The sequence below is a fragment of the Cetorhinus maximus genome, chromosome 1 (genome assembly GCF_964194155.1).
Source record: "Cetorhinus maximus chromosome 1, sCetMax3.hap1.1, whole genome shotgun sequence".
NCBI lineage: Eukaryota > Metazoa > Chordata > Chondrichthyes > Lamniformes > Cetorhinidae > Cetorhinus > Cetorhinus maximus.
The window spans coordinates 76,276,149-76,303,169 of record NC_135879.1 but is presented as its reverse complement, the minus strand read 5'-3'; the positions used below and the strand labels follow the sequence as shown (position 1 = coordinate 76,303,169).

At 40.8% G+C, this 27,021-nt stretch overlaps 1 protein-coding gene across 4 annotated transcripts in view; it reads left to right on the top strand.

Moving 5' to 3' along the window:
- trmt44 (tRNA methyltransferase 44 homolog) overlaps window positions 1–27,021 on the top strand; it is a 56,875-nt gene that overhangs the window by 10,596 nt on the left and 19,258 nt on the right. For 3 of the 4 annotated variants that reach the window (XM_078542536.1, XM_078542567.1, XM_078542557.1), the window contains 7 exons: window positions 1,950–2,057; window positions 9,995–10,066; window positions 12,951–13,057; window positions 13,582–13,765; window positions 14,900–15,320; window positions 22,507–22,623; window positions 24,022–24,320. In XM_078542536.1, coding sequence (XP_078398662.1) covers window positions 1,950–2,057; window positions 9,995–10,066; window positions 12,951–13,057; window positions 13,582–13,765; window positions 14,900–15,320; window positions 22,507–22,623; window positions 24,022–24,245 — 1,233 coding nt within the window. In that variant the 3' untranslated portion in view covers window positions 24,246–24,320. Of the gene's footprint in view, window positions 1–1,949; window positions 2,058–9,994; window positions 10,067–12,950; window positions 13,058–13,581; window positions 13,766–14,899; window positions 15,321–22,506; window positions 22,624–24,021; window positions 24,321–27,021 lie in introns of those variants that run through there. The other variant, XM_078542546.1, reaches the window with a different exon arrangement.

The following is a 27,021-nucleotide window of genomic DNA, read 5'->3' as shown; positions in this document are numbered from 1 at the left end:
GAAAAGAGGAGGTTAAAGGGAGATTCGGTAGAGTTGTTTAAAATCATAACCGGTCTAGACAGAGGAGATGGAGAGAAACTGTTCCCATTGTCTGAGGGGTTTAGAAATAGAGAACACAGATTTAAAATGATTAGGAAAAGGCGACATCTTTAAAATCTTTTTTATGCAGCGAATGATTACAATCTGAAATGCACTGCTTAGAAAGGATGGTGGAAGCAGATTCATTTGTGGCTTTCAAAAGGGAATTGGTCAAGCACCTGAAGGAAGAGGGCCAGGGGTTTGGACTAGCTAATTTACTCTTGCAATGAGATGGCACAGATTTGATGGTCCGAATGGCCTCCTTCTGTGCTGCAGCAATTCTATGATTTAATGAGCTGTCCAGATAATGTCCCCCCCTCCCTTATTTGTCAGAGTCTCACCAATTCTCACTCCAGCTCAATGATTTTGAGCCAGAGAGATTTGAAACAGACACATCTATTGAGAATGTGTTAGTTCAGGACAATCGTACCGGCCACATACAGCCACGTAATGCAGTCCAGGTGCAGCCTGCCCCTGTGCTGACATCACTTTAGGTCCTATTGCCTCTCCGCCTGATGCTCCCACACCCTTACCTCTGGGTTCTCTGATTTTTGAACCAATTGATCAATTGCTCTAAATACAAGTATAGTATATGCAAATATATAGATACGTAATGTATACATAGTTGCTATAAAACCATTGTGTTCTGCTGCTTCTCCATGTGTTGATTTAGATATGATGTCACTTTTTGAATTCTATCTCCACAGCATCATGATCTCTGCTTTGCTGCAGTGCTTCTGGCTGGTTTCTGCCCTGCTTTTAGATGTTCTGCCCTCCCATTGTGCTTTGCTGCACTGCCCTAATCTAGTCATGACTGAAAAGTTAAAAACAATTTATGACTGACTTAATTCATACTGCTTACAGGTTTATAAGATCTTCACTCATTAAATTTTGTGCATCCCAGAGACTTCTATGTATCGTAAAGAGATTTGTTTCACCTTGTAAATATGCCTTTACTCTAACAACAATGTTCTGGAGGAATGCCAGTTTTCCAGCGCCTTCAGGAGCTATATTGTAGTTGTGGCAGTAAATGGCCATTTCCTGCGCATATATTTTTTTGTGAAAAGTCATGAAATTTGAGGGAGGTAATTTTAGCCTAACTCACCCTATGTGATCAGATCAATCTCCCATTTTAAATGTTGCTTGATGTCAGTCAAAACTGAAATCAGATGGTGTGTAGACTGGGTGGCCAATCTGATTGTGCCAATTTACCATGGGGCAAGTTTGATAAAAATTACTTGCTATAAATGTTGTATGTTTCAGTACAACAGCATAGAAAGAACATCAATAATATACTACCACTCAGCAGAAACATGCATTTTAAAAGAATTTTCATAATAACATGGATGCAAGAGTGAGGGAGCGATCTTTCAGTTGAACAGAGCCTTGGCCAGATCCCATTTGGTGTACTGTGTTCAGTTTTGGACACCACTACTCAGGATAGATATATTGGCCTTGGAGGAGCTGCACTGCCGATTTACCAGGCTAATAACAGAGCTTAAAAGGGTTAAATTATGAGGACAGTTTGTATAAACTTTGTTTGTATTCCCTTGAGTTTAGAAGGTTGAGGGGCATCTAATCAGGATGTTTAAAATGATAAAGGAATTCAATGGTGTCGCTATTTCCTCTGGTGGGACTCTACCTTTTATTAAGGATATTGAACAAATTGAGTAGTATGTACAATGGAGAGCGGGTTGAAAACAGTTTGTGGAAAGAAGAAACACACTTATTCGGTGTATGCTTACTTATATAATCTGGTGGTAGCAAAAAAAAAATCGCTTGTATTTTGATTTCTTTCGAATAAAAGAATATGTTTCCCATTTCCTGCAACATATGAAGCCATTTTAATGTTGCTTCTTGTCATATTTCAGGTTCTTTGGGAAGATGAGCGTGCAGAAAAAGGCCTGACTGCCAAACAGTCCTTTATAGATTTGGGATGTGGTAATGGATTACTGGTTCATATCCTGACCAATGAAGGGGTAAGTGAAATTTGAACTGATGGAGCCTTAATGCTGTCTGTAATAACAATGATATTGTTGTTAGATATTATCTTCTGCTAAATGTAAGGCACGACTTACAGCCCTTTAGTTGCTACAAAGTTACAAAACAGAAATGAAACCGGACGGACCACCCGGCATCAACCTAGGCACCGGAAATGACACGGCAAACTCAGCCCTGTCAACCCTGCAAATTCCTCCTTGCTAACATCTGGGGGCTAGTGCCAAAATTGGGAGAACTGTCTTACAGACAAGTCAAGCAACAGCCTGACATAATCATCCTCACAGAATCATATCTTATAGATAATGTCCCAGACACCACCATCCCTGGGTATATCCTGTCCCACCGGCAGGACAGACCCAGCAGAGGTGGTGGCATAGTGGTATGCAGTCGGGAGGGTATTGCCCTGGGAGTCCTCAACATCGACTCCGGCCCCCATGAAGTCTCATGGCATCAGGTCAAACATGGGCAAGGAACCTCCTGCTGATCACCACGTACCACCCTTCCTCAGCTGATGAATCAGTGCTCCTCCATGTTGAATATCACTTGGGGAAAGCACTGAGGGTGGCACGAGCGCAGAATATACTCTATGTGGGGGACTTCTATGTCCATCACCAAGAGTGGCTCGGTAGCAACACCACTGACTGCGCTGGCCGAGCCATAAATGACATAGCTGCTAGACTGCATCTGTGGTGGATGGTGAGAGAACCAACAAGAGGGAAAAGCATGCTTGACTTCATCCTCACCAACCTGCTTGCCGCAGGTGCATCTGTCCATGACAATATCGGTATGAGCAATTACCGCACAGTTGTTGTGGAGACGAAGTCCAATCTTCACATTGAGGATACCCTCCATCGTGTAGTGTGGCACTAACACCATGTTAAATGGAATAGATTTTGAACAGATCTAGCAACTCAAGACTGAGCATCCATGAGGTGCTGTGGTCCGTCATCAGCAGCAGAATTGTAGTCAAACACAATCTGTAACTTCATGGCCCGGCATATCCCCCGCTCTACCATTACCATCAAGCCAGGGGATCGACCCTTGCTCAATGAAGAGTGCAGGAGGGCATGCCAGGAGTAGCACCAGGCATACCTAAAAATGAGATGTCACCTGGTGAAGCTACAACACAGGACTACTTGCGTGCCAAACAGCAGAAGCAGCATGTGATGGACAGAGCTAAGCGATCCCACAACCAATGGATCAGATCTAAGCTCTGCAGTCCTGCCACATCCAGTTGTGAATGGTGGTGGACAATTAAATAACTCACTGGAGGACGAGGCTCCACAAATGTCCCCATCCTGAATGATGGAGGAGCCCAGCACATCAGTGCAAAGATAAGACTGAAGCATTCGCACAATCTTCAGCCAGAAGTGCTGAGTGGATGATCCACCTCAGCCTCCACCGGAAGTCCCCAGCATCACAGATGCCAGCCTTCAGCCAATTGGATTCACTCTATGTGATATCAAGAAAAGGCTGAAGGCACTGGATGCTGCAAAGGCTATGGGCCCTGAATATGTTCCGGCAATAGTACTGAAGACTCCAGAACTTGCCGTGCCCCTAGGCAAGCTGTTCCAGCACAGCTACAACACTGGAATCTACCCGGCTATGTGGAAAATTGCCCAGGTATGTCCTGTATACAAAAAGCGGGACAAATCCAACCCAGCTAATTGCTGCCCCATTAGTCTGCTCTCAGTCATCAGTGAAGTAATAGAAGGGGTCAAGCGGCCCTTGCTTAGCAATAACCTGCTCACTGACTCCCAGTTTGGGTTTTGCCAGGGCCACTCAGCACCTGACCTCATTACAGCCTTGGTCCAAACATGGACGAAAGAACTGAACTCCCGAGGTGAGGTGAGAGTGACTGCCCTTGGCATCAAGGCCACATTTGACAGAGTGTGGCATCGAAGAGCCTTAGCAAAACTGAAGTCAGTGGGAATCGGGGGGAAAAGCTCTGCTGATTGAAGTCATACCTAGCACAAAAGAAGGTGGTTCGAGGTCAGTCATCTCAGTTCCAGGATGTCACTGCAGGAGTTCTTCAGGGTAATGCCCTCTGTCCAACCATCTTCAGTTGCTTAATCAAAACCTTCCTTCCATCATAAGGCCAGAAGTGGAGACATTTGCTGATGATTGCACAATGTTCAGCACCATTCACGATGACCCAGATACTGAATTAGTCCATGTCCAAATGCAGTAAGACCTGGACAATATCCAGGCTTGGGCTGGCAAGTGGCAAGTAACATTTGTGCCACACAAGTGACAGGCAGTGACCATCTCCAAAAAGAGAGAACTCAATCATTGCCCCCTGATGTTCAATGGCATTAGCATCACTGAATCCCCCACTATCAACATCCTGGGGGTTACCATTGACCAGAAACTCAATTGCACTAGCCGTATAAATACTGTGGCTACAAGAGCAGGTCAGAGGCTGGGAATCCTGCGACAAGTAACTCACCACCTGACTCCCCAAAGCCTGTCCACCGTCTACAAGGGACAATTTGTGATGGAATACTGCCCACTTGCCTGGATGAGTGCAGCTCCCACAACACTCAAACTTGACACCGTCCAGGACAAAGCAGCCCGCTTGATTGACACCACATCCACAAACATTCACTCCCTCCACCACCAACACTCAGTAGCATCAGTGTATGCCATATACAAGATGCACTGCAGGAATTCACCAAGGCTCCTTCGACAGCACCTTCCAAACCCCAGGACCGCTACCACCTAGAAGGACAAGGGCAGCAGATAGATGGTAACACCACCACCTGGAAGTTCCCCTCCAAGCCACTCACCATCCTGACTTGGAAATATATTGCTATTCTTTCACTGTTGCTGGGTCAAAATCCTGGAAACCCCTTTGTAACAGCACTTTGGTGTACCTACAGTGGACTGCAGCGGTTCAAGAAGGCACCTCATCACCACCTTCTCAAGGGCAACTAGGGATGTGCAATAAATGCTGGCCCAGCCAGCGAAGCCCACATCCCATGAATAAATAAAAATAAATTCTTCAGATGTAAATAAAGTTGTAGGTAAGAGGCCATTTTTCCTGTTTTTGAAAGGATTTTAAAAATAGGACTGGAAAATTGCAGCTATGAGGTTGTTTTCTTTGGAACATAAACTGAAGAGATATTTGATTGAGGTGTATAAGGTTGAGGGACCTGAGTAAAGTGGGTGGAAAGGACACAGGAACATAGGAAATAGGAACAGGAGTAGGCCATTTGGCCCTTCGAGCCTGCTTCACCATTCAACAGATTATGGCTGATCATCAACCTGTTACGACATTTTTCCACTACTCCCGTATCCCTTGATGTCATTGGTATCCCGAAATATATTGATTTCCCTTAGTAGAGAGGTCAGTGACTAAGGGGCTGTTATAATCACAGCTGAGGTTACCCCTGGACAAGCCTGATCCCAGGGTCGAACCCAGCCTGATAGATCCTACCTTTTATTTCTTTGTTTAAATATGTGGAGAGTATTTACTGAACGGAGTCACAGGAGTCAGCTGATGAACTTTTTGCAAAACAATAAAACATTTATTCAACAAGAAAAGATTAACTATATTACAATACTCCTTCACCCACAACTAAACCTTTACAGATATACACAGATTTGTAAGGATAGCACAGTCACAAAAGCTATCTTATACTTTAATTTACACAGTAACCTATGGCACCCTGTGGCCAGACACACCACACTCTGACCTCAAATGACAGATGCCACCTCAAGCAGATGCTATGGATCTCTCCTCAAATCCCTTCAAATGCTTGTCACACTGTGAGCCAACCAGTCTCACTGAATTCTGTCCTTCACACAGGGTTTTCAATCTCCACTCTCCAAGACCTTGCCTTGGAATCTTCTCTCAAACTGATGTTTTTTCTCAGACACCTTCCACAAGGGTTCACCTCCAGGGTTTCAAACTCTCCTTTGATAATCCTCTTCCCTGGGTCACCACATGCATCAAGTTGTCTTCCATGCACTCTCTCACCAACTCAGCCTTAACAGTACACCACTGCTTCACATGCCCATAACAAATAATTAGAAACCTTCAGTTGTCCCTTTGAACCTTCTTGCTTCTTGCAAGCAGTTCTCACTTTAAATCTGAAGCTTGGAGCCTTTCTCTCTGCCCCTCACTCTTAACTTTACCTAACAGGACCTTTTCCCAAGTTCCTATCCTTCCTTTGACTACGAGGTCTCCTTAGGACTTTCTCTTCTTCCACTGCTCTGGATTTTTGGGGTTTTTCTTCGCTTGGGACCTTCTGTTCTGCAGTTCCTTCTCCCAGTGTCCAGTATCTCTCCGGGGCCCTGGCTTCAACTGAACTTAAAACTGCTGTTTCTTTAGGTCTGTGGGAGGAACAGCACTATTCTTTCTACCCTTGTGTGTTTACTTTTACTTTATAGGAGTCGTAAACTTTTCATTAGAAATGCAAGCAGCCTTTTAAAGTGAAACTAAAACTCCATTTGACCTTTCTTAACACACACATACAGAAATACAAATCAAACTTAAACTTGAAAGCTAAGACTTATTCCTAACATCCACAAATACAAATATAACTCACTTAAACACTCTCTCTTTCTTAACAGGGACATAGATTTCAAGTGATTGGTAGAAGGATTAGCGGGGAGGTGAAGAACTCAAAGGGTGGCAGGGGTCTGGAATTCACTGCCTAAAAGGGCAGTAGAGACAGAAACCTTCAACTCATTTTAAAATGTGTCTGGGTATGCACCTGAAGTCCCGTAACTTCCAGGAAAATGGGATTAGACGGGGAGGGGCCTCATTTTCAGGTGGTGCAGACACAATGGGCAGAGTGGCCTCCTGTGCCATAAATTTTTCTACATTTTTCTAAATTTTCTAAATATCTGGAAAGGAGGGATGTGGGGAGTGCATGAATTGCTCCTTAGAGCCAGAACAGACACGATGGGTCGAATGCTGTCTTCTGTGCTATAATGATTCTGATTCCATGTTTTGTAACTCTCTGTTTCAATCAAGAAATGTTTTGGTATTAGAGAGAATAAGTCAATGAGCTTGAGGTTCATCTATGCCCATAGGTCCAAACACTGATATCTGTAGGTTTTAAAAATGAAACCATTGAGAAAACTAATATTTGCAATAGGTGAATTCAATAAATATAATGGGGCAGATTTGCTGTACTAAAAATAATGGTGAAGCCAATGGAACTTGCCATTATTTATAAGCAACTTCTGCCAAGTGCACAGTTAAATGTAAAAATCCAGAAGTTGCAGCCTAAGATGTGGCCCCCCTCCATAGGGCAGAATTTTGCACTTGGTGGGCGGGCGGGTGGGCCCCACTGGCTTGGGTGGCGGGCGGGCAGCCAACCCCAGACGCCAAAACGGGGCCTGCCGCCATTTTGAGTGGGTGGGCCAATTAAGGCCCACCCAGTGCCCTGCCCAACGGGAAACGCTATGTGCTTCTTGTGCAGGAGTGGGGGCAGGATTCCCCAACTGTCAAAGTGCGCTGTTTCGTGCATGCGTGCAAAAAAGCGCACTGCTTCCTGAGACTAAGTGCTGACTCAGAGAGATTAGTGACAGGTTAAAAAACTCTAAAAATAGAAAAATAAAAACATTATTAACATGTCCCCTTCATGTGACAATGTCACACGAGATGGGACATGTTAATAAGAAGCACTGAAACTTTATTAAAGTTTTTAAACGCGAACATGAAACCTCATCCCTCCAGTGGATGAGGTTTCATGTTTTATCAGAAGCTCGCTGGGGCTCCTGGCCTGCCCGCCAGCCTTAAGGTTGGACGGGCAGGGTCTTTAATGATCTTAATTATCCTGTCAATGGCCTCAATTGGCCATTGACAGGTCGGCGGGTGGACAGCTGGTTTCGCTGTCCGCCCGCCTTCCTAAAAATTTAAATGGACCAGGATGACGTTGGGGGTTCCTCCCGACATCATCCCGCGTTATTTTCTCGTCAGTGAGCGAGCCACGCCCCCAAATCGCCCTCGGGAAAATTCTGTCCATCAGCTGTGCAATAATGGCATCTCACTGTCTGGGCCCCCATTCAAATATATTGAACAGTGTGAAGTACCTGTACTAATAACATTGATATGGACCAAACTCTCTGCCAAAAAAAACAATTGAGTCTATTCCATTCCATTCTAAGTACCCTTTTTATAGCATAGTAAGTCTTAATTACCAACTAAATAACTTCTCTGGCACTGAAAATCAACTAGTGTGGAAGTTCACTCCTTTGGATTTTAAGTATTATTCGAGAATCATTTTAAAAAGTACATAATTTTCTTCAACTTTTCTGTTATCTTTCTTATCTAAACTTATCTTTCTCTCTTAATCTGATCTTTTCCCCCCTCCCTTTTGCTTTCTCTACCTGATATGACATTTGATTTACTATTACATTATTATAAGTTGCCCTTCCTGGTTTAGATTGCACTGCTCATTAAAGAATCTTCAATTTGCTTGGTTAAGGAGTACTCAGGTACTTGCTCTGTTCTCACAGGTCCTAGATGCCTCAGCTGCCTTGTTCGAATGCAACTTGGCATGCAAAACCCCATTGAAAGCCTTTGGACAAATGTAAGCCAGCCATGTGTTTGCTGCGCACAGCAAAAATCTGGCCCAGCAGCCTTCTAATTAAAATTGTAAATTTGATATATTTTAAGAGACATAGGTGTTAGAATGATAGTGGTGAACTACTAATGATGTAACTGGGTCTTTTTAAGATTTAATTGTAATCTAGATAGCACTGTTGACTGCAAACAACCCATCTTGTTCACACTAGTTTCCACTTTGGTCTTGCTGATAGCAACTTACACTGGAAACCAGCAAAAACAAGCAGAGCCTGAGGAAAGCTCAAAATATACACCATATACACCATATTCCTTCTTTACATCCCTCCTTAAGTTAATTGATGTTCTAGGAAGTTTGGAGCCATCCAAATGTATGCACAATGCAATTATGAAAGCTTTTCTCTTTTTAATGTAACAGATTTGATACCATAAAAAATTCAAGCATCTCGACAATATGGTCCAGGTATCAGGAGAAATAATAAAATAAAATATGGGTATAAAACAAAAATAGTAACTTTGGGTCTTGCTGTTTCTAAATTTTGAGTGTAAAGTTGCACCCATTCAGAATGTTCTGCATATTTCCATGTAAGTCTGTTAAGTGCAAATTTCCTCAGGACAAAAAAAAGAAGAGTGCACCTCTTATGCTGTGGTTACACCAAAGTTTGCAAAATTTTGGGTCAATATGTTTGCAAATGCTTTCCCACTGCAAGCAAGAGTAGTGGACAAATGACATTGAAACTGTAACAATTGCCATGCAAAGATAGGAAACTGAATATTCTGAAATTTGCCAGAATGGTAGATGTCAGCCACACCATCCAGCAGTGCACAGGAACTTCCTTTCAGAGGTGGGGAAGGAAGAATTAAGCAAGAGTCATCTAGTCTGCTCTCGTACCTTCAACAAGTGGTAGAGGCCTGAGAATATATATTTATTGAAAGTGATATGATGCCATGGTCTGATGAGGCTGTAGGTTGAGCAAATAATTATGGGACTGAATATGGGACAGGGTTCGTGCTATAGTGGAATTTCATATCCTACATTTTTGAAGGGGGAAATTGGCAATATCCTTGAATCCACTTTTGAGCCTGTGATCCAGCCTCTGACTGAAAATATTACATGGTGAATTAATATATTCTTAAACACAATAAATGCTTTTCAATGCCATATGACTATGGATAACAAACTTGTGCTGTCTGAAAGGCAAAAATCTGTTTTTATAAAGCTTCGAGTTGTATCATGATGATTCTATCTTGCGAAAAAGGAACTATTAAATTGTGCAATAAAACATTACATCTTATTAAGTTGTGTGAAGTGTCTTAAAAAAAGTACTGTGATTGAATAAATGTTGCATGTTTCAGCTTGTCGTTACCTTTTAGCATCCTGGTAGAGGCATAGATGTGAGGAAGAGGAGGATTTGGGATATGTATGGTCCACAGACATGTCTCAAGGTAAGAAGAAGATATGTATTAGTGTATGTTTCTTTCCTACATTGTAAATTTGCTTACATATTAGACTCAAAGCTCTAGTACTTGCTTTCTACTGTCATAGTAACTTAAAGCCTGATCTAGCTAGATAAATGGCAAAGCAAGTATAATTATTTTAGATTTGGTGTTTTGTATTTATAATTAATCCTTTAAAATCATGCATAAGTATCTATCCCATTCTCCCTTGAAATAGCAGGAATAGAGGAATTTGTGTGCAGAGCCTCACAAAACTTTCCTAATATGAATTTACAAAGCACAATTCATGGGGACAGTGGGAGGCATGAATTTCTAAAATCTACCTTCGAGAATGCTACAAAAAAAGTATGCACAATTTTCATTCAGTCTCTAGTTGCCTCGAGTCCACAGTATAAAACTGTACAAATTTATCATTCTCGAGTGCTAAGAATGGCAGGTGTGAAAAGAATTCACAGTAGTGCAGGCTAGAGCAACCGCTAATACACATCGTAGAGGCTGAACAAAGTGTTTTGTTCTGTTTGTATTCCAAACAATTATCTGACATTGGGTGTCAAAAGTGGAGAGTATTTTTATACTTCATTTTAATGCGTAAGCAACTCATCTGTCTCCTCCCAACAGAGGTTTACCTTTGTTATCTTCAGGTTAACACAGGAATTTCAAGGATGGCATGCACTAGGAGAACCTGGAATGCAAGGGGTACTAGATAATACAGCGGATCAGAGATTAGTCTTTCGTCTATAAGACTAGGGCCAGAAATTTTGGGCCGGCGAGCGGGGGTGGGGCCCTGACTCAGCCTACTCCCCCCGCCCGTACAGGAAGCGCTCAGCGCTTCCAGGTTCACGTCACACTGGGCAGGCCTTAATTGTCCCACCCACGTAAAATAGCGGCCCAAAAATTAGGGATCAGATCCAACCTAACTATCTATTTGTAAAACCAGTTTGGTTAGTGAAGCAGCATTTCACTTGCACTTCCCTCAATTTAGTCTACTGCATTCGCTGCTCCCAATGCAGTCTCCTCTACATTGGAGAGACCAAACGCAGACTGGGTGACCGCTTTGCGGAACACTTTCGGTCTGTCTGCAAGCATGACCCAGACCTCCCTGTCACTAGCCATTTCAACACACCACCCTGCTCTCATGCCCAGATGTCTGTCCTTGGCCTGCTGCAATGTTCCAGTGAAGCTGAACGCAAACTGGAGGAACAGCACCTCATCTTCCGACTAGGCACTTTACAGCCTTCCGGACTTAATATTGAGTTCAACAGCTTTAGATCATGAACTCTCTCCCCTATCCCCACCCCCTTTCCGATTCCCCCTTTTCTAATAATTTATAATTTTTTATATTTATATATTTTTATATATTTTCTTTTCCCACCTATTTCCATTATTTTTAAATGTATTTCTATCCATTGTTTTATCTCTACCTTTTAGCCTATTTCGATCCCTTCCTCCCACCCCACCCTCATTAGGGCTATCTGTCACTTACTCGTCCTGCTTTCTACCCGTAATGTCAACATTAGCACATTCCTCAGCTAATATCACCACCGTCAACACCCCCTTTGTCCTTTTGTCTGTGACATCTTTGGCAATCTCTTCTTTGCCTCCACCTATCACTGGCCCTCTATCCAGCTCTACCTGTCCCACCCCCTTCAACTAGCTTATATTCCACCTCATTTCTATATTTCTTAGTTCTGATGAAGAGTCACACGGACTCGAAATGTTAACTGTATTCCTCTCCGCAGATGCTGTCAGACCTGCTGAGTTTTTTCAGGTATTTTTGTTTTTGGTTAGTCTCTGTTTCGGTTTAGTTGCCACTCTCAAAATTGGCACCAAAGTGGCAATTTCACTGTGGAAAATTGTCAAATTGTCTGCTGAAGCACCTTGCTGAGGCCAACTGGAGGGAGTTCACTGTGTAGTTCTATTTTAACTGAGAGTGCTTAAAGCTGATGCTTGGTGCCTGAAAATGTTCCATAACTTCTCTCAAATTAATGAGCATAAAATTTGTCATTTTTTTTTTAAAAAAAAGGTTCCTTGCCACACTGAAAAAGATCTGCTCAAATTAAATTTTATATTAAAAAAATGAATCCTTGACATGTGGCATTGCTGACATTTATTGTTGACCCTTAGTTGCCCTGCTTTCATATGCTTCAGAAGGCAGTTAATTAAGAATCAACCATGTTAGAAAGCACTTGTGCGCCACTCAAGGTAAGAATGGCGGGTTCCAGCTTGAATACAGAGTAGGAGCAGAACTTTACTTATGAGTACCAAACTTGGTAACCAAAGTGGGACACCTATTCCAAAAGAGGCAACAGTTAGAAATTATGTTTCGACTATGGCCTAGATCTTCCATTCCAGTTATCAGATCTCTTAGATGCAAGTAGGCTTAGGCAGACAATTCTTCAGGAGCTACTCTGCCAGCTCTCTCCTCTCCCTCACCACTTCCAGGCTTTTTAGCTCATTGTGTCATAAAGAACACCCATTTATGTTTGGTAACTACCACTGCCATTGATGACAGAGGATTATTTAAATTTTAAGGGGTTAGCAAATCTATGCAGTCCATATCAGCATGATTTGATTGACCAATCATGATGCTTTTTAAAATGAAATTTCAAAGTTCTTTTATCAGCAAATAGGCCAGCTGCCAGAGGCCTGCTGCGGCCAAACTCTAGCCCACCCATTGCAGGCAGATTTGCAACAAAGGCTGTGGAGGCTGCCTAATAAATATGAATGACCCTGATCTTGGAAAACCAGCAGTGATCAGAGATGCATCCTTCTTGTAGGCAGGACTGTCAACTTAGAATTGAACTTCCGCAATAGTAGACAATCCATGCCTCTGTAGGAAGAGTGAAATAATAAGCTGCTGCTGTTTTACTAGGAATGTGCCATTACACCAAGTGATGACTTCCTTTTTCCGGATGTGGACTGGATAATTGGCAACCATTTAGATGAGCTAACACCATGGATTCCTGTTGTTGCAGCAAGGTAATTTGCATATTTTTCTGAAAGTTATGATTCGCTCAATGTAGCAATGTGCAACATGTTTGTTTCACGATGCTGCCTACCCTTCCATGTATTAGTGCTTGTAACTTCACACTTACCATTACCTCATGGTGTAAACATAAATAAATAATTGTTTAACGAGGACAGCTAAAAACAGATACACTTGAAATGTACAACATTGTTTATAAATTTCTGTCCAACTCCTTTCTTTCATCTCTCTCTTTCTTATTGCTACAGAAGCAGATTGCCAGATGTATGTGCATTGATTCAGCACCTTCGTTCCAGCTGTGTTGGTTTATACCCATAGATAAACCATTGCTTTAATATCTGTGTGTGCCAAAACAGAATAAATTAATGAGGAAGGTTTAAACCAAAATAAAAAGGTTTTGGGGTCCCTGTGATGGATTAAATGAAAATAAATGCCATGTAGTTCCTCCAATTGAATGTGACTGCAAAGCATTTATAGTACAAAAAGACTCAGGAGTTTATTTCATTTTATGCTGCAGGTCATCCTATTCATGCCGCTACTTTGTCCTGCCTTGTTGTTTCTTTGATTTTTATGGAAAGTACTGTCGAAGACAGACCAAAAGCACACAATACAGAGCATACCTGGATTTCATTACAGAAGTGGGTTTGATTTGTGGTTTTAAAGTTGAGGAAGACTGCCTTCGAATTCCATCTACAAAGCGGGTCAGTGTGAAGGATTTTCTTTCTGCGTTTTTTTTTCTTTGTTTGCAGTGAATATTGTTTTTTCCCTAATGTATACATGAAGTTTGCTAAAATGATTGAGGTGGATTGTAATTGTTTTCTTAAAAATTCCCAAGTTGGACTTGCTTTAACATGACTAAATTTAAAGAAGAACTACAACAACAAAAAGCTGCAGGGGTGAAAAGTTGGCTTGCTTTAAGGATCCTGATATAATATTGAGAGTTAAATATTTCAAGATCAATATATAGGACTGCCAGTTCTTTCGAAAAGCCTATTAATGATTCACTCTGTACAGTGTTGTCACCTTGACCCGCCTCAGCAGAAGCAGTCATGTTAAACCAAAAATACAGTGTGGGAAGAGAGGCTTTGTCAGTTGAGTGTTGGTGTATTTTAGTACATTTATTGTGGTTAGTATATCTCATATCTGTTGAAGTTTGCATTTTGAGGGTGTATGTGGAGGACTGGTGGTTTATTTTCAATAAACTATCAAACACCCACTAAATGGATGCTTTCTACTCTATAAACTACAGCTCTCAAGTATGTTTTTTATTTATAGTGTGCACATTTTCAGTTTTTAACTCAGCTTTCTTACTAATTTAGCAGAACTCTGTAATGTAGACTTAGAGAGAGGAAACATGATGGGATACATAGCAACACCAAGTAAAATGCTGGAATGAGATGCACATTGAAATCTTAAAATTAAGACAAAGCACTAGTGTCCTAACATTTTTTTTAAAGCACTTTGGTACAGGTACAACCAATGGGTTTACACCAGGTGTATATATACTTTGGCAAAAATTGTAAACTGAGATACCGCTGTGTACCATCTGTTCCCAAATTTAACTTCTCTCTATTTCACTAAATTGAAACTTCTTATTCATTGTGCCTTCCAATGGTGGGGAAAAAGTAATATAAGACAGACAGATGCTTGATTTTCATTAAGATAAAAGCAAAATACTGCGGATGCTGGAAATCTGAAACAAAAACAAAAATAGCTAGAAAAACTCAGCAGGTCTGACAGCATCTGTGGAGAGGAATACAGTTAATGTTTCGACTTCCGTATGACTCTTCATCAGAACTTGATTTTTATTAGTTTTTTTTCCCTTTTTAATGTAGGTTTGCTTGATTGGTAGTCAAAGGACATATTCCCCCTCTGGCGAAGAAAAGTTGGATGAAGAACGAACGCAATATATTAGGGAGAGATATTCTTGTACATTAAGTACAGGAAACAATACTAATTGTAGTGAGGTGAAAGACTCTGCTTCACTTTTTACTCATGACATTACGGATTGTTCAAATATTGATGATGACATTGTGCAAGATACTTCTGTTGAAACTAATTTTTTTGTGCCCAGCAAGTGGGTGGCTGGATTCCAACCTAGAGAGAAAGTGGAGAAAGTTAGAAATTGTGCTACTTTGCCTCGAGACTTTGTTGATGATATAGTGTTGCAGGTAGCTAAAGCACTTTTGAAAACAAATCAGGACAACTGTGAAAATAGCGCTAATAAAGACAGTTCAGGATACTGGAACAAAGGAGGTAAGACTTTGCATTATAAAACACTATGCCCTTTGCCATTCTGTTTTGGATTACGGTGATCTGTAAGAACACAGTTTTAACATGTATCACTGATTTCTTGACTAAAGGGACAAATTTTGTTAATAAAGGTATCAGGAATGCCAATGTTAGTTACATTTTCAAAATGGCACTTTCCAAACCTCTCAATGGTATCTTGATAATCAAATAATTGTCCTAATTCATCCATTTGGCCATTGCAGTAATTGCTCTAGCTTTTGAAACTATTATGATAATTTTACCTCCCTTACAGTCTTTAAATAAAATTTGCCAGATATGTTGGAGGTTGGGGGGAGGTGAGGAAAGGAAGCACTTTTAATTAGAGTAACATTTTAAAAAGCTATTTCTTCATTTACCCTAGATACAGACACTCAAGTACCATCAGTTTCCTTTTCAAAAAGAATATATTTTATAGTGATTGATTCTCTGGATCCTTTTCTGCTCTAAGAACAAAAAGCTTCACTACTTGACTAATATCACTTATGATGACATTTAGTAATGATTAGTCACCAAATAACAAGCAACAGTAGTTGTATGTCCAGGTGCTGCTGAATCATAGCTTCAGGGAAATGTTTCAGTCTTTTGAACACTGAGATTTTTCAGGATATAGTGCAATTTGTAATCTGATTTTTGAGATGAAGAATAAGGTTTAACAAATGCATAATTATAATTCTGACATTCCTTCTACAGATATAAGATAATAATCAGAGGTATCTGGAGAAAGATTTGTTCTGTTAATCAACTGGTGTTTGTTGCAAATTTTCAGTGACTAGATAGTGATGTAGTTAATACAGAAAAATGCATTAGCTACAGTAGTGGTTCTCAAACATTTTTCATTGAAGAGCCCTTTTTCAAATGTTTTAGTAATCAGGCCTGATCCCATCATCTAAATTGTAATACTTCTGAGGACTCCAGTAAACGGTATTTGTCCCTGTACACCATGGTTTAGTCACCCTGTACTTGCCTTCTGTAATTGTAGCATGATGGCTAAGACTCAGTCTGTATTCAACCACATTTTTTCAGTTATTAGGACCGGAAGGCACATTTCTATACTTAGGAAACAATGGACTCATTAGTGTTAAAGTATCCCTTCACTAAATAAGCCTTTGAGTTGATGCACACAGGATTGTAAATATGCCTATAGTGTTGCTCTACCAACACAGTTATAAGTGTTGATTTTATAGATGTAATTATGCACATAAAGTGTGCACACACTTAATTCTCACACATTGTAAGGAATACATCCTGTCAATATGTCCAGTGAAACCTTCATTGCATGCTCAACTACAAATTGGTAGAGCATTGAGTCCCCCTATTGCAGTCCTACACAGGGTAAATCAATCCCTTGAGCAGGAGAATAAAGTCAAGCACTGTAAAATAGAAATTAGAAAAACATAATTTTGATATGAGGTTTTGTCCCATTAAAGTTTTGGCTGTCAATCATGAAGGCAGATAATTGAAATGCAGGTTTCACCCTATATCTATGTTATATAAGGTATAAATCAATTAAGTTCAAAACAATTTACTTTAAAATTGTGATCAATCAAGGAGCCTACTATCACTATTTGTTATGACACAAGACCCAACGTCACAAAAAAAGATGATTTTTATATACTGCACACATATATACTGTATAGACCAGAGGCAGGCTTGGGGCTAGCCAGAAGGCAAGAGCAGAGTGAACCCACCACATGTCTGATAAGGTTGGCCCTAATCAATAACCTAATTTTGCGGACCCCTGCAAAATCTCTATGGACCCCAAGGGATCCGCAGACCCCAGTTTGAGAACCACTGACCTATAGCACAGAATCAAGTCATTTGGCCCAAATGATCGATGGTGGTGATTATACTCCACATGAGTCTCCTCCCACTAATTTCCCATCCTGCCTCATATATTCATCAGATTTGCCCATAAGTGTATTCATGCTATCTGTTTCAATGCAATGAGTTCCACATTCGCACTATTCTGTAATAACATTTCTCTTTTTTTATTTAACCATTGATCACTTGGTAGTACAGAACTTGTGTATTGCTAAAAAGAGAGACGTGTTGCTGAAGCTTTATGACTCCATCAGGACAAGCGCAAGAATGCCAAATTTCATACTGTCACAACAATTTAAACTACAGGAGAAAAGGGTTGCTGATTGGTTAGCAAGCGAACTCTGGCTGAGGCATTGCCATTGCAAAAGCAGTGGGGAACTATAGGTTCCCCAAGTCTCCGGGTAATTCAGAAAAATTGCAAGGCTTCCAACATTTTCCTTTTGTTTGCAGAGAATAGATCCTTGCATATGAATGTATGTCCCTTCTAGCAAGCATAAATGAACCATGTTATGAGCTCAGCTGATTCTTATATTGGTTGTTAGCGTAGCGATTAGCGCACTCAGGATTGTTCAGGAAGTGTTGCTCATCACAGAATCACGGTAGATGTTTTGGTTTTTGCAAGTGCAGGTTGGTTGTTTACTCTGCCTATTACGGACAGCTAAAGTAACAGGTTGTTTAATCTGCCACCAAGCATGATCGTAAGCCTTGCTTGAAAACAAACTATGAAACATTTGTTAGACTTGTGTAAGAGTAATCAGCTGTCTTGTGACATATATGATAGGATTCGTCCTCATGGCTCACTACATCCATTCATGTTTGGGCTGCTGAAGGCATGCAAAACTGATGTCCCATTACACTCTGTTTTACCAGTGATTGGTTCTGTGCAGCATGAATTGGCCAGATTCTTTGAGTGAATTACCACAGCTAGTTCTTAGTGAGTTTTTCACTTCGTGGCGAGTACCTTCACAAACACGATAAGCGACCTACATATTAATAGCAGCACCTTATCTATGTGCTCATTCGACATTGCAAGCTTATTTACAAACATGCCACTGACGGAATTCATCAACATTTGCGCCATGCCATGGCAATCTAGCTGCGCCACCATTTTGTGAACCTGTATTCGTTGAACTTATGGACTTAGCAACTCACACAGTCGAGTTTATTTTTCATGACACTGTGTTTGCCTAAATAGATAGAATAGCCATGGGATCACTTCTATAACCAGCTCTTGCTAACATTTTCATTTGTTTCCACGAGAATCGATGAGGCAAGCCCTAACTTGCTACCCCATACATATTTCCAATACATCTGCGATCTTTGAATCTGCAGCCGCATGTCAGAATTTCTTTACATGCCTGAATGCACTCCATTCTGCACTCAAATTTACTTCTGAGATGGAACAGCCTAACACGCTCCCTTTCCTCGACATGCTAACTGAGACATCCGCTGATGGGTTCTCGACTACTGTTTACCGCAAGCCTACCTTCACAGGTCACTATACACATTGGGATTCATATAGCTCCACATGCTTTAAGATTGGCCTCAGCAATCTTGCAAACTTGGTGCAGAAATAGAGCGCATCAAAGCTACCCTGATCAGGTCATAGTTCACTCTGTATCTCACAAATGGGCTAAAGACTGCCAATTTCTGACCTGAAAAGTGCTCGGTCTACTTCAAGTTATCCTGGAAAGGCAAAGTTTTTCAAAAATTTGAACAACAAGTTAAGTAAGCCATTTCACGCTGCTATTATGCAGTGGCAACGAGAGTGTCATTTTCTACTAATAGGATGCTGCCATCAATTCTGTCTACCACACAATTGAGCAACATTTTGTATGAATTTCAGTGCCAGTGCAATGCCAGGTACATCATTACAATTGGATAATCAAATCAAAGTACAGACTGTACTTAACCAACCCAAAACAAAACATCCACTGTTAGGTGTGATTCCACGATTGGGCAACACTTGTTGAACAATCCTTCATGTGCTAACAGCTACAAAAACAACTGATTTTAAGATAATGAGTTGAGCTCATAATATGGCTCATTTACGCTTGCTAGAAGCTCCATACATTCATTAGCAAGGACCCGTTCTCTGCAAACAAAAGGAATATGTTCAAGTTTTGCGCCTGTTTTCAATTACCTGGCGACTTGGGGAGCTTTAAAGTTTCCTACTGCTTTCTATATGGCAATGCTTTGGCCAATCAGAGTCGACTTGCCAACCAATCAGCATCCCTGTTCTCCTGTAGTATAAAATGTTGTGATCATTTGAAATTCTTTCATATGTCCTGATGAGTGTAAGACGAAAAGCTTTGGCAACATGTCTCTCTTTTCCGCAATATTTTAACTGTTAGCGGTCATCATATTTATGACCCTTGCTCTGGACCCTGCCTTAATTTGAAACAGTTTCTCCAAATCTACTGTATCAAATATCCATATAATTTTAAAGATTTACTCAGGCTTCATGTTGGTCTTGCATCAAGTTACATCAAGTCTACAGCATAGTAATAGGCCAAAACAAAAACAGAATTACCTGGAAAAACTCAGCAGGTCTGGCAGCATCGGCGGAGAAGAAAAGAGTTGACGTTTCGAGTCCTCATGACCCTTCAACAGAACTAGTAATAGGCCATTTGGCCCAACTGGTCTATGCCAAAGTTTATGCTCACAAAGCCTCCTCCCACTTCTCTCCATCTAACCATATTACCATATCTTTCTGTCCCTTTCTCTTTCATATGTTTATCATGATACCCCTTAATTACATCTATGCTATTTGCCCCAACTTGTGGTGGCAGGGTGGTTTTGCAGAAAAAAATGGGTTTGTCTATAAATTGACAAAGGCAAATTTGCCGTTGAAATTGTAGCCTTCGCATTTCTTTTTGAAATATGAGTTTGTCTAAACAAATGAGTTCAATTGTGAAACTCATGGACTGCACAGTGAGGAAGAATTTACTGTGCTAATGTCATAATGTCTGCCTAACAAACTTAATATAGCTTACCCAGCTTCCTGCTAGTAGTTTCTCAGGTGCCATTGCTGCCTCTTCATCAATCAGCCTATTTAAGAGCTGAGAAAACTAATTACATTTGGATTATAGTAAGTGAATTGAAGCGTTGCCCTCTGCCAAGTCTCAAGCTAATGGCTACAGAGCTGTGAAACTAGTACCTTGCCATTTGGGTGGGGTGCCAGTAAGGTAAAATTATCACCAATGTTTTTTCTGAAAAACTAATTTATTTTTGACTTAATTCATTTTAAAGTATTAAATTAACTAGCTGCCTGATATTGAATGATATGATCTGAATCAATGTGATAAAAGCTAGTGGTTTTGGGTGTAGGTACTGTCACGATTCACTGGGGATAGTGCACTGTAATATCAAGCTCCATTGTTCCCCGAGCCGCAACAAATCTGAGAAGTTTGACCAAACCACTACATTGTCCCAATTCTACCTAACTGTTTAATTTAGGTAACAGAATACGAGCACCAGATTTGTAAACTTAATAAGTAAATAACTGTTTATTGAACAAACTGTCGTTAACCAGTGTCAAAAGAAAGAAATATGAACTGCTAATTTTTAACTATAACCTAATCTCTACCCCTTCTCAAATCCCTATACACACCCATACAAGACACATAAGACACACAAAAAACATGAGTTTTAAGGGTGGGATAAAACAGTTCAATAGCACCAATTCCGGAGTACAGGATTTTATTTTGATTGATGTCTTCCAAGTTCCTTTGAGTTCTTGTTGATGACACAAGGTGGTCTTCCAGCACTTGCAGTATTTGGTTCACTGGTTGAGCACTTACCTTTCAATGTCTCTAACAGTGATTTTCCCCTTTGCCTCTTGATAGGGGTTTCAGAAAGAGAGCAGGTTATAGAGATATGAGAAGAAAAGCTAGCCGCTATTGTGGAATTACTGAAGTCTTCCACACACAGGAGAAATAGGTTTTAAGTCTTGTTCCTTTCAGGCTAGGAGCTATTCTGCTGCACTGCTCCCACGCACAACCTGGTCACCTGGTCAGGAACCAATTAAAATGTTGTTGCCAAGCAGCTCCCTGGGTCCAGGACTCCTTTCCGCCACCACCCTGTCTTTTATGGCACACTCTGTTCCCAGACTGCAACATTGTATATATAAAGCTCATCCTGTTGCAGTGGACATGTCTTTCAAACTGGAGCCATTGTAATTTTAATCCACAGTCCAACAGGAATAAAAAGATATGTTCTTTACAGTACAGATTGTGATCTTGGTGAAATGTTACTAGAGAACTTTTTTCAACTGTCATCTTTGAATTGCATTTTACGTTCCCCCAACCGGGCGTATTTTCTGCGGAGGCGGAGCACGTAAAACAGGGCGAGTGCCCGCCCCATCACCTTCCCACCCACCCACATGCTCACCCTATAAAATGCCGAAATCGGCAGCTTGCTCGCCATATTTAAATAGATAATCAAGGGTCAATTAAGCTTGTTAGCAAGCTTGTTGACCCTGATAATACGCTGACCACACCATAAAACGGTTGGTGAGGGCAGTCGGTTGGGAATGGGCAACCTGATTTTAAAAAAAAAAATCTTCAAAGGACTGGAAGAAAGGGGTGGGTTCTATCTTTGAGGGCTGCCCTCCGCGGTTCAGGGAGCAGCCCCTCCCTAAGATAGAACCCCTCCCGCCTTTCTTCCTTCCCGCTTGATGCATTAAACCGACCTGTCCATGACCCCAGATTTACCTGTTTCTAGAAATCCATGGGCCGCCTTCTGCTTTCTCATTGCAGCCCTGGCAATGCCCACTAATGTGTTTTTGTTGCTGATGGAGCTGCTGGCCAGTCCTATTGGCCGGCAGCTGCTGAGGGTGGAATTTCCTCCCCAGCGAGGGGCGGAAATCCCACACTGGCCCTACTTAGCCTGCCTGCAGCGCTTTATGACTGCAAGGCGGGCCAGTGTGGAGCATGTTTGCTCCATGCTGACTTTGCTTTTGAGGGTTGGGGGGTGGGTGGAGCAGCCCACTTCCACCACCCACCCACCCTGGAGTAATATTCAGCACTTTGTTTTCAAGTTCTACTCCCAAGAGCAGTGGTAGTAATAACCCTGGCCAATATTAATTTCTCAACCAACACCTAAAACAAATGACCTGATCATTTACTTTGTTGCCATTTGTGGGAGCTATCTGTGCACAAATTGGGTGCCTTGTTTCCTACATTATAACAGTGAGTACAATTCAAAAGTTCTTCATTTGCCCTAAAGCACTTTAGGATGCTCCAAGGACATGTCAGGCATTACATAAATGCAAGTTCTGTCTTATCGTGCTCTGAATCTCCATTCCCAATATTTTCTTTTGCCTCAGGGACCCTGCCTCTGAAGAATGTGGCAGATCTTCTGGACTGCGAAATTTTACAAAAATTAAAAAATGAATGTGGAGGTTTGAAGACCCTGTTAAGAAACAATTATCAAGTATTTGAAGGTACAACTTTTAATGAAAGTCATGTTTATCCCCCACTTATTTTTCCCTCAGGTTTACATACACTCACAGCAACTTTGTATTTGTTACTTCAATGTTTATGTTTAATGCACATAAGCACATTCTTTTATGGAAGTAATCAGACAAAAGCTTTTGACGACTAAGCTTAGCAATGATTTGTTTTCTATCTGAATTAGAATTTTACTTTTCGATCAATGCCAATTCTTCTAGAGATTTAAATTATAAAAAGAAATAAATGTGTTATAATTGTCCTTTTTCTATCTACTACTGATATTTTTCCATATATGTCTGTAGCTATATGGATTTATTTAAAAGCCTACAGAAATTTCTACATATGTTGACGATCTAATTAGTGGTGCTAATTGTTTATATCTAGAATTAATAATTCCAACATTTTGATCATTTCTATCTAAAAACTATTTTCACCCCTTTGAACATTCTTAGTTTGAGAAAATGCAATAAGGTACATTATGGAGATTCAGGCTACGAGTTAATGATTTGTTTTGAAGATACGCCAGGATCTTTTGAAATTTGACTTAATTTTGTACATTTCAGTAGGCTAAAATCTGCAGATATATCTATCTTTCTCTCTGTTCCTGTGTGTGTGTGTCTCTCTCTCTCCCTGCTTCCCCATTCAAATTTATTTAGAAATGGGATATCTAGAGTCATTACATCAGCAGTAAAATCCCGTTGTGCTATCCCTATCAACAGCAATGGCTAAAGGATAGATAAAATTCACTGCTGGGAGTACCATGTTTTGGAAATATCTTGAAATTGTAGGACTTTTCCATAACTATTTAAAATTTGTTGAAGCCTTCTCATTCCATTACACTTTTGTGTAATTATTTAATTTCTGACAAGGTGGGTCAATAATTGCTTGAATTTCTAAAATATCCAATGCTAATTTTTTATTACAAAGCTGCTTTCTAAAGTGGTTTTCCAACAGCAAGCCATGGTTTCTGTGACAACTGGATCCGCTTAAATGTTGAATTTTGATTTTCATTGATTGGCCTTTGCCTTCAGTTGCCTAGGCCCCAAGCTCTGGAATACCCCCTCCTCCCCACACCTCTCTATCCCTTTCCTCCTCTAAGACACTCCTTAAACCTTATCTCTTTGACCAAGCTTTTGGTCATCTAATCCAATATGTCCTTATGTGGCTCTGTGTCACACTTTGTTTCATAATGCTCCTGTAAACCACTTATTACATTAAAGGCATTATATATGTATAAATTATTGTAGTTACAGATAAGATTGTCTAACAAATCTTTAATTTATCAATGTACTCCTTTGTAAGCACTATGTACAATTAGATCAAAATATATAAGTAAACACTTGAAAATGAAAAAAAGTAATTATGTTTATTCCCTCTTCCACATGTAGTTGTCCATGGAAAGGTTCGGATCCGTGACTGGTCAAAAGAAAAGCAACCAAAAATACTGCCATCAGATACAAAAAGCAAATTACCTTCTGAAGCACGTAAGACACGTCTCTGCTGGTTCTTTGTTAATCATCCTGATGGATGTCCTCGAACTGCAGAAAAGTGCCCATTTGCACATGGAACAGAAGAATTGCGACCTCGTGCAAATAGCAGAAAAATAAATTAGTACCTGTGAGTTGTATTCCTGGATATTTAGGATGAAATGCGGTGTTCAAGAATGAAATACACTTTTTAGATAAAATGCTTCCCGTTCATTCCTAATAACTAATGGGTCAAAGTTTGCTGTAACAGGGTATCTAATGGAGTCTGTCATTGGTTAAAATTTCCCTTGCATATTTAGGTTTTTAATTTTTTTTGTGTGGCAAGTTACTGGAAGTGCGAGCTGGTGATGATGTAGTGAGGGAAATGGGCCCTGAGTAAACAGCATCCCTTAAATAATCAGATTGAAGGATTGTGAAATAAACAGCAATTATAAATTATAAAAATAAACAGCACAAGGACTAAGTTGGAACTTTAAATTAGAGTGAGTGAATTCAATGTCGAATCAGGTACCGGAAAAGAAATTTTAAAAAAAGATTGGATTAAGAGAGAAGCAGAAAAGAAACACAAAGGAAAAGTTTTAAAAATTATAATTTTACAATATTAAAATCTCTTGAATGAATGAGGCTCCAAACTTTAATTTTTAGTGTGAGTGAGGTTGATTTGCAGTGTTTAATGATTATCACGTCATTAAAAGAATATTTAATCCTAAAAAGACAAGAATCAATTTGCTGTGGTGAGTTTAGTTTTTATCTGTCATGCAATACTGCAACATTTGCCATTCAATGCAGGTCAATGGTGAGGCAGACAGCAAGATTTTTGGAAGCTAACAGCAGAGTGGTGCAACTCAAACAGCAACTTTTGGATATCTGTATTTAAACACACACTTGTCCCCTGTCTGAAATTGCTGTACTATTTGTGCATAATTAACAGTGATTACCATTAGCCTGATCATTTTGACAACAGTATCTGGCCCAATAAATTTGAACCCCAGTGTTTTTCTGACCAGTTGTTTTCGATAATTAGCTCCACAAAAGTGAGAATCATTGTTAAGTAAATTGAAATTATTTCTATCCACAGCTGTGACCCTTTTCACAGAGGAACCCAAGTTAAAAACTTCTGTTAAATGAATGTTTTCCCTGTTCACTACTGCATTTGTTTATAATTGGTTCCTGCATATATTGTCTACTAATGCATAGTAATAGTCATTTGGTAGTGCAGAGCTTGAGTTGCTGAAAAAAGAGACGTGTCACTTTCTTCAGCAATACATACTAAGTTAATAACCATGTATGAAAGTTTTCACTTTTTAGAAACATTCAACAACCTTAAAGATAGGATGCTTTTTGTTAGTATTTTGCCAATAATCAGAAAATGCAGCTTTGTGCCATTCAGCTTATTCACTAAATTGCAATTGGCTGTATTTTTAAAAAATTAATTCATGGGATGTGGGCTTCGCTGGCTGGGCCAGCATTTATTGCCCATCCCTAGTTGCCATTGAGAAGGTGGTGGTGAGCTGCCGCCTTGAACTGCTGCAGCCCATGTGGTGTTAGACAAGGAGTTCCAGGATTTTGATCCAGTGACAGTGAAGGAATGGCGATATATTTCCAAGTCAGGATGGTGAATGACTTGGAGGAGAACTTCCAAGTTGCGGTGTTCCCACTTATGTGCTGCCCTTGTCCTAGGTGGTAGTGGTCATGGGTTTGGAAGGTGCTGTCAAGGAACCTTGGTGAATTCCTGCAATGCAGCTTGTAGATGGTACACACTGCTGCTACTGTGGGTCGGTGGTGGAGGTAATGAATGTTTGCGGATGTGGTGCCAGTCAAGTGGACTGCTTTGTCCTGGACGGTGTCCAGCTTCTTCAGTGTTGTAGGAGCTGCACTTATCCAGGCAAATGGGTAGTATTCCATCACATTCCTGACTTGTGCCTTGTAGATGGTGGACAGGCTTTGAGGAGTCATGAGGTGAGTTACTTGTCGCATGATTCCTAGCCTCTGACTTGCTCTTGTAGCCACAGTATTTATATGGCTAGTCCAGTTGAGTTTCTGGTCAATGGTACCCCAGGATGTTGATAGTAGGGGATTCAGTGATGGTAATGCCATTGAACATCACGGGGCAAGGGTTGGATTCTCGCTTGTTGGAGATGGTTATTGCCTGACAATTATGTGGCGCGAATGTTACTTGCAACTTGTCAGCCCAAGCCTGGATATTGTCTAGGCCTTGCTGCATTTAGATGTGGACTGCTTCAGTATCTGAAGAGTCGTGAATGGTGCTGAACATTGTGTGATCATCAGTGAACATCCCCGCTTCTGACCTTAGGATGGAAGGAAGGTCATTGAAGAAGGAGCTGAAGATGGTTGGGCCTAGAAAACTACCCTGAGGATCTCCTGCAGTGATGCCCTGGAGCTGAGATGACTGACATTCAACAACCACAACCACCTTCCTTTGTGCTAGGTTTGACTCCATCCAGTGCAGAGATTTCCCTCTAATTCCCATTGACTCCAGTTTTGCTACGGCTCCTTGATGCCACACTTGGTCGAATGCTGCCTTGATGCCAAGGGCAGTCACACTCACCTCACCTCAGAAGTTCAGCTCTTTTGTCCATGTTAGAACCAAGGCTGTAATGAGGTCAGGAATTGAGTGGCCCTGATGGAACCCAAACTGGGCGTCAGTGAGCAGGTTGTTGCTAAGCAAGTGCTGCTTGATAGCACTGTTGATAACCCCTTCCATTACTCTACTGATGATCGAGAGTGGACTGATGGGGCGGTAATTGGCTGGGTTGGATTTGTCCTGCTTTTTGTGTACAGGACATACCTGGGCAATTTTCCACATAGCCATGTAGATTACAGCGTGGCAGCTGTACTGGAACAGCTTGGCTAGGGTCGCGGCAAGTTCTGGAGCACAAG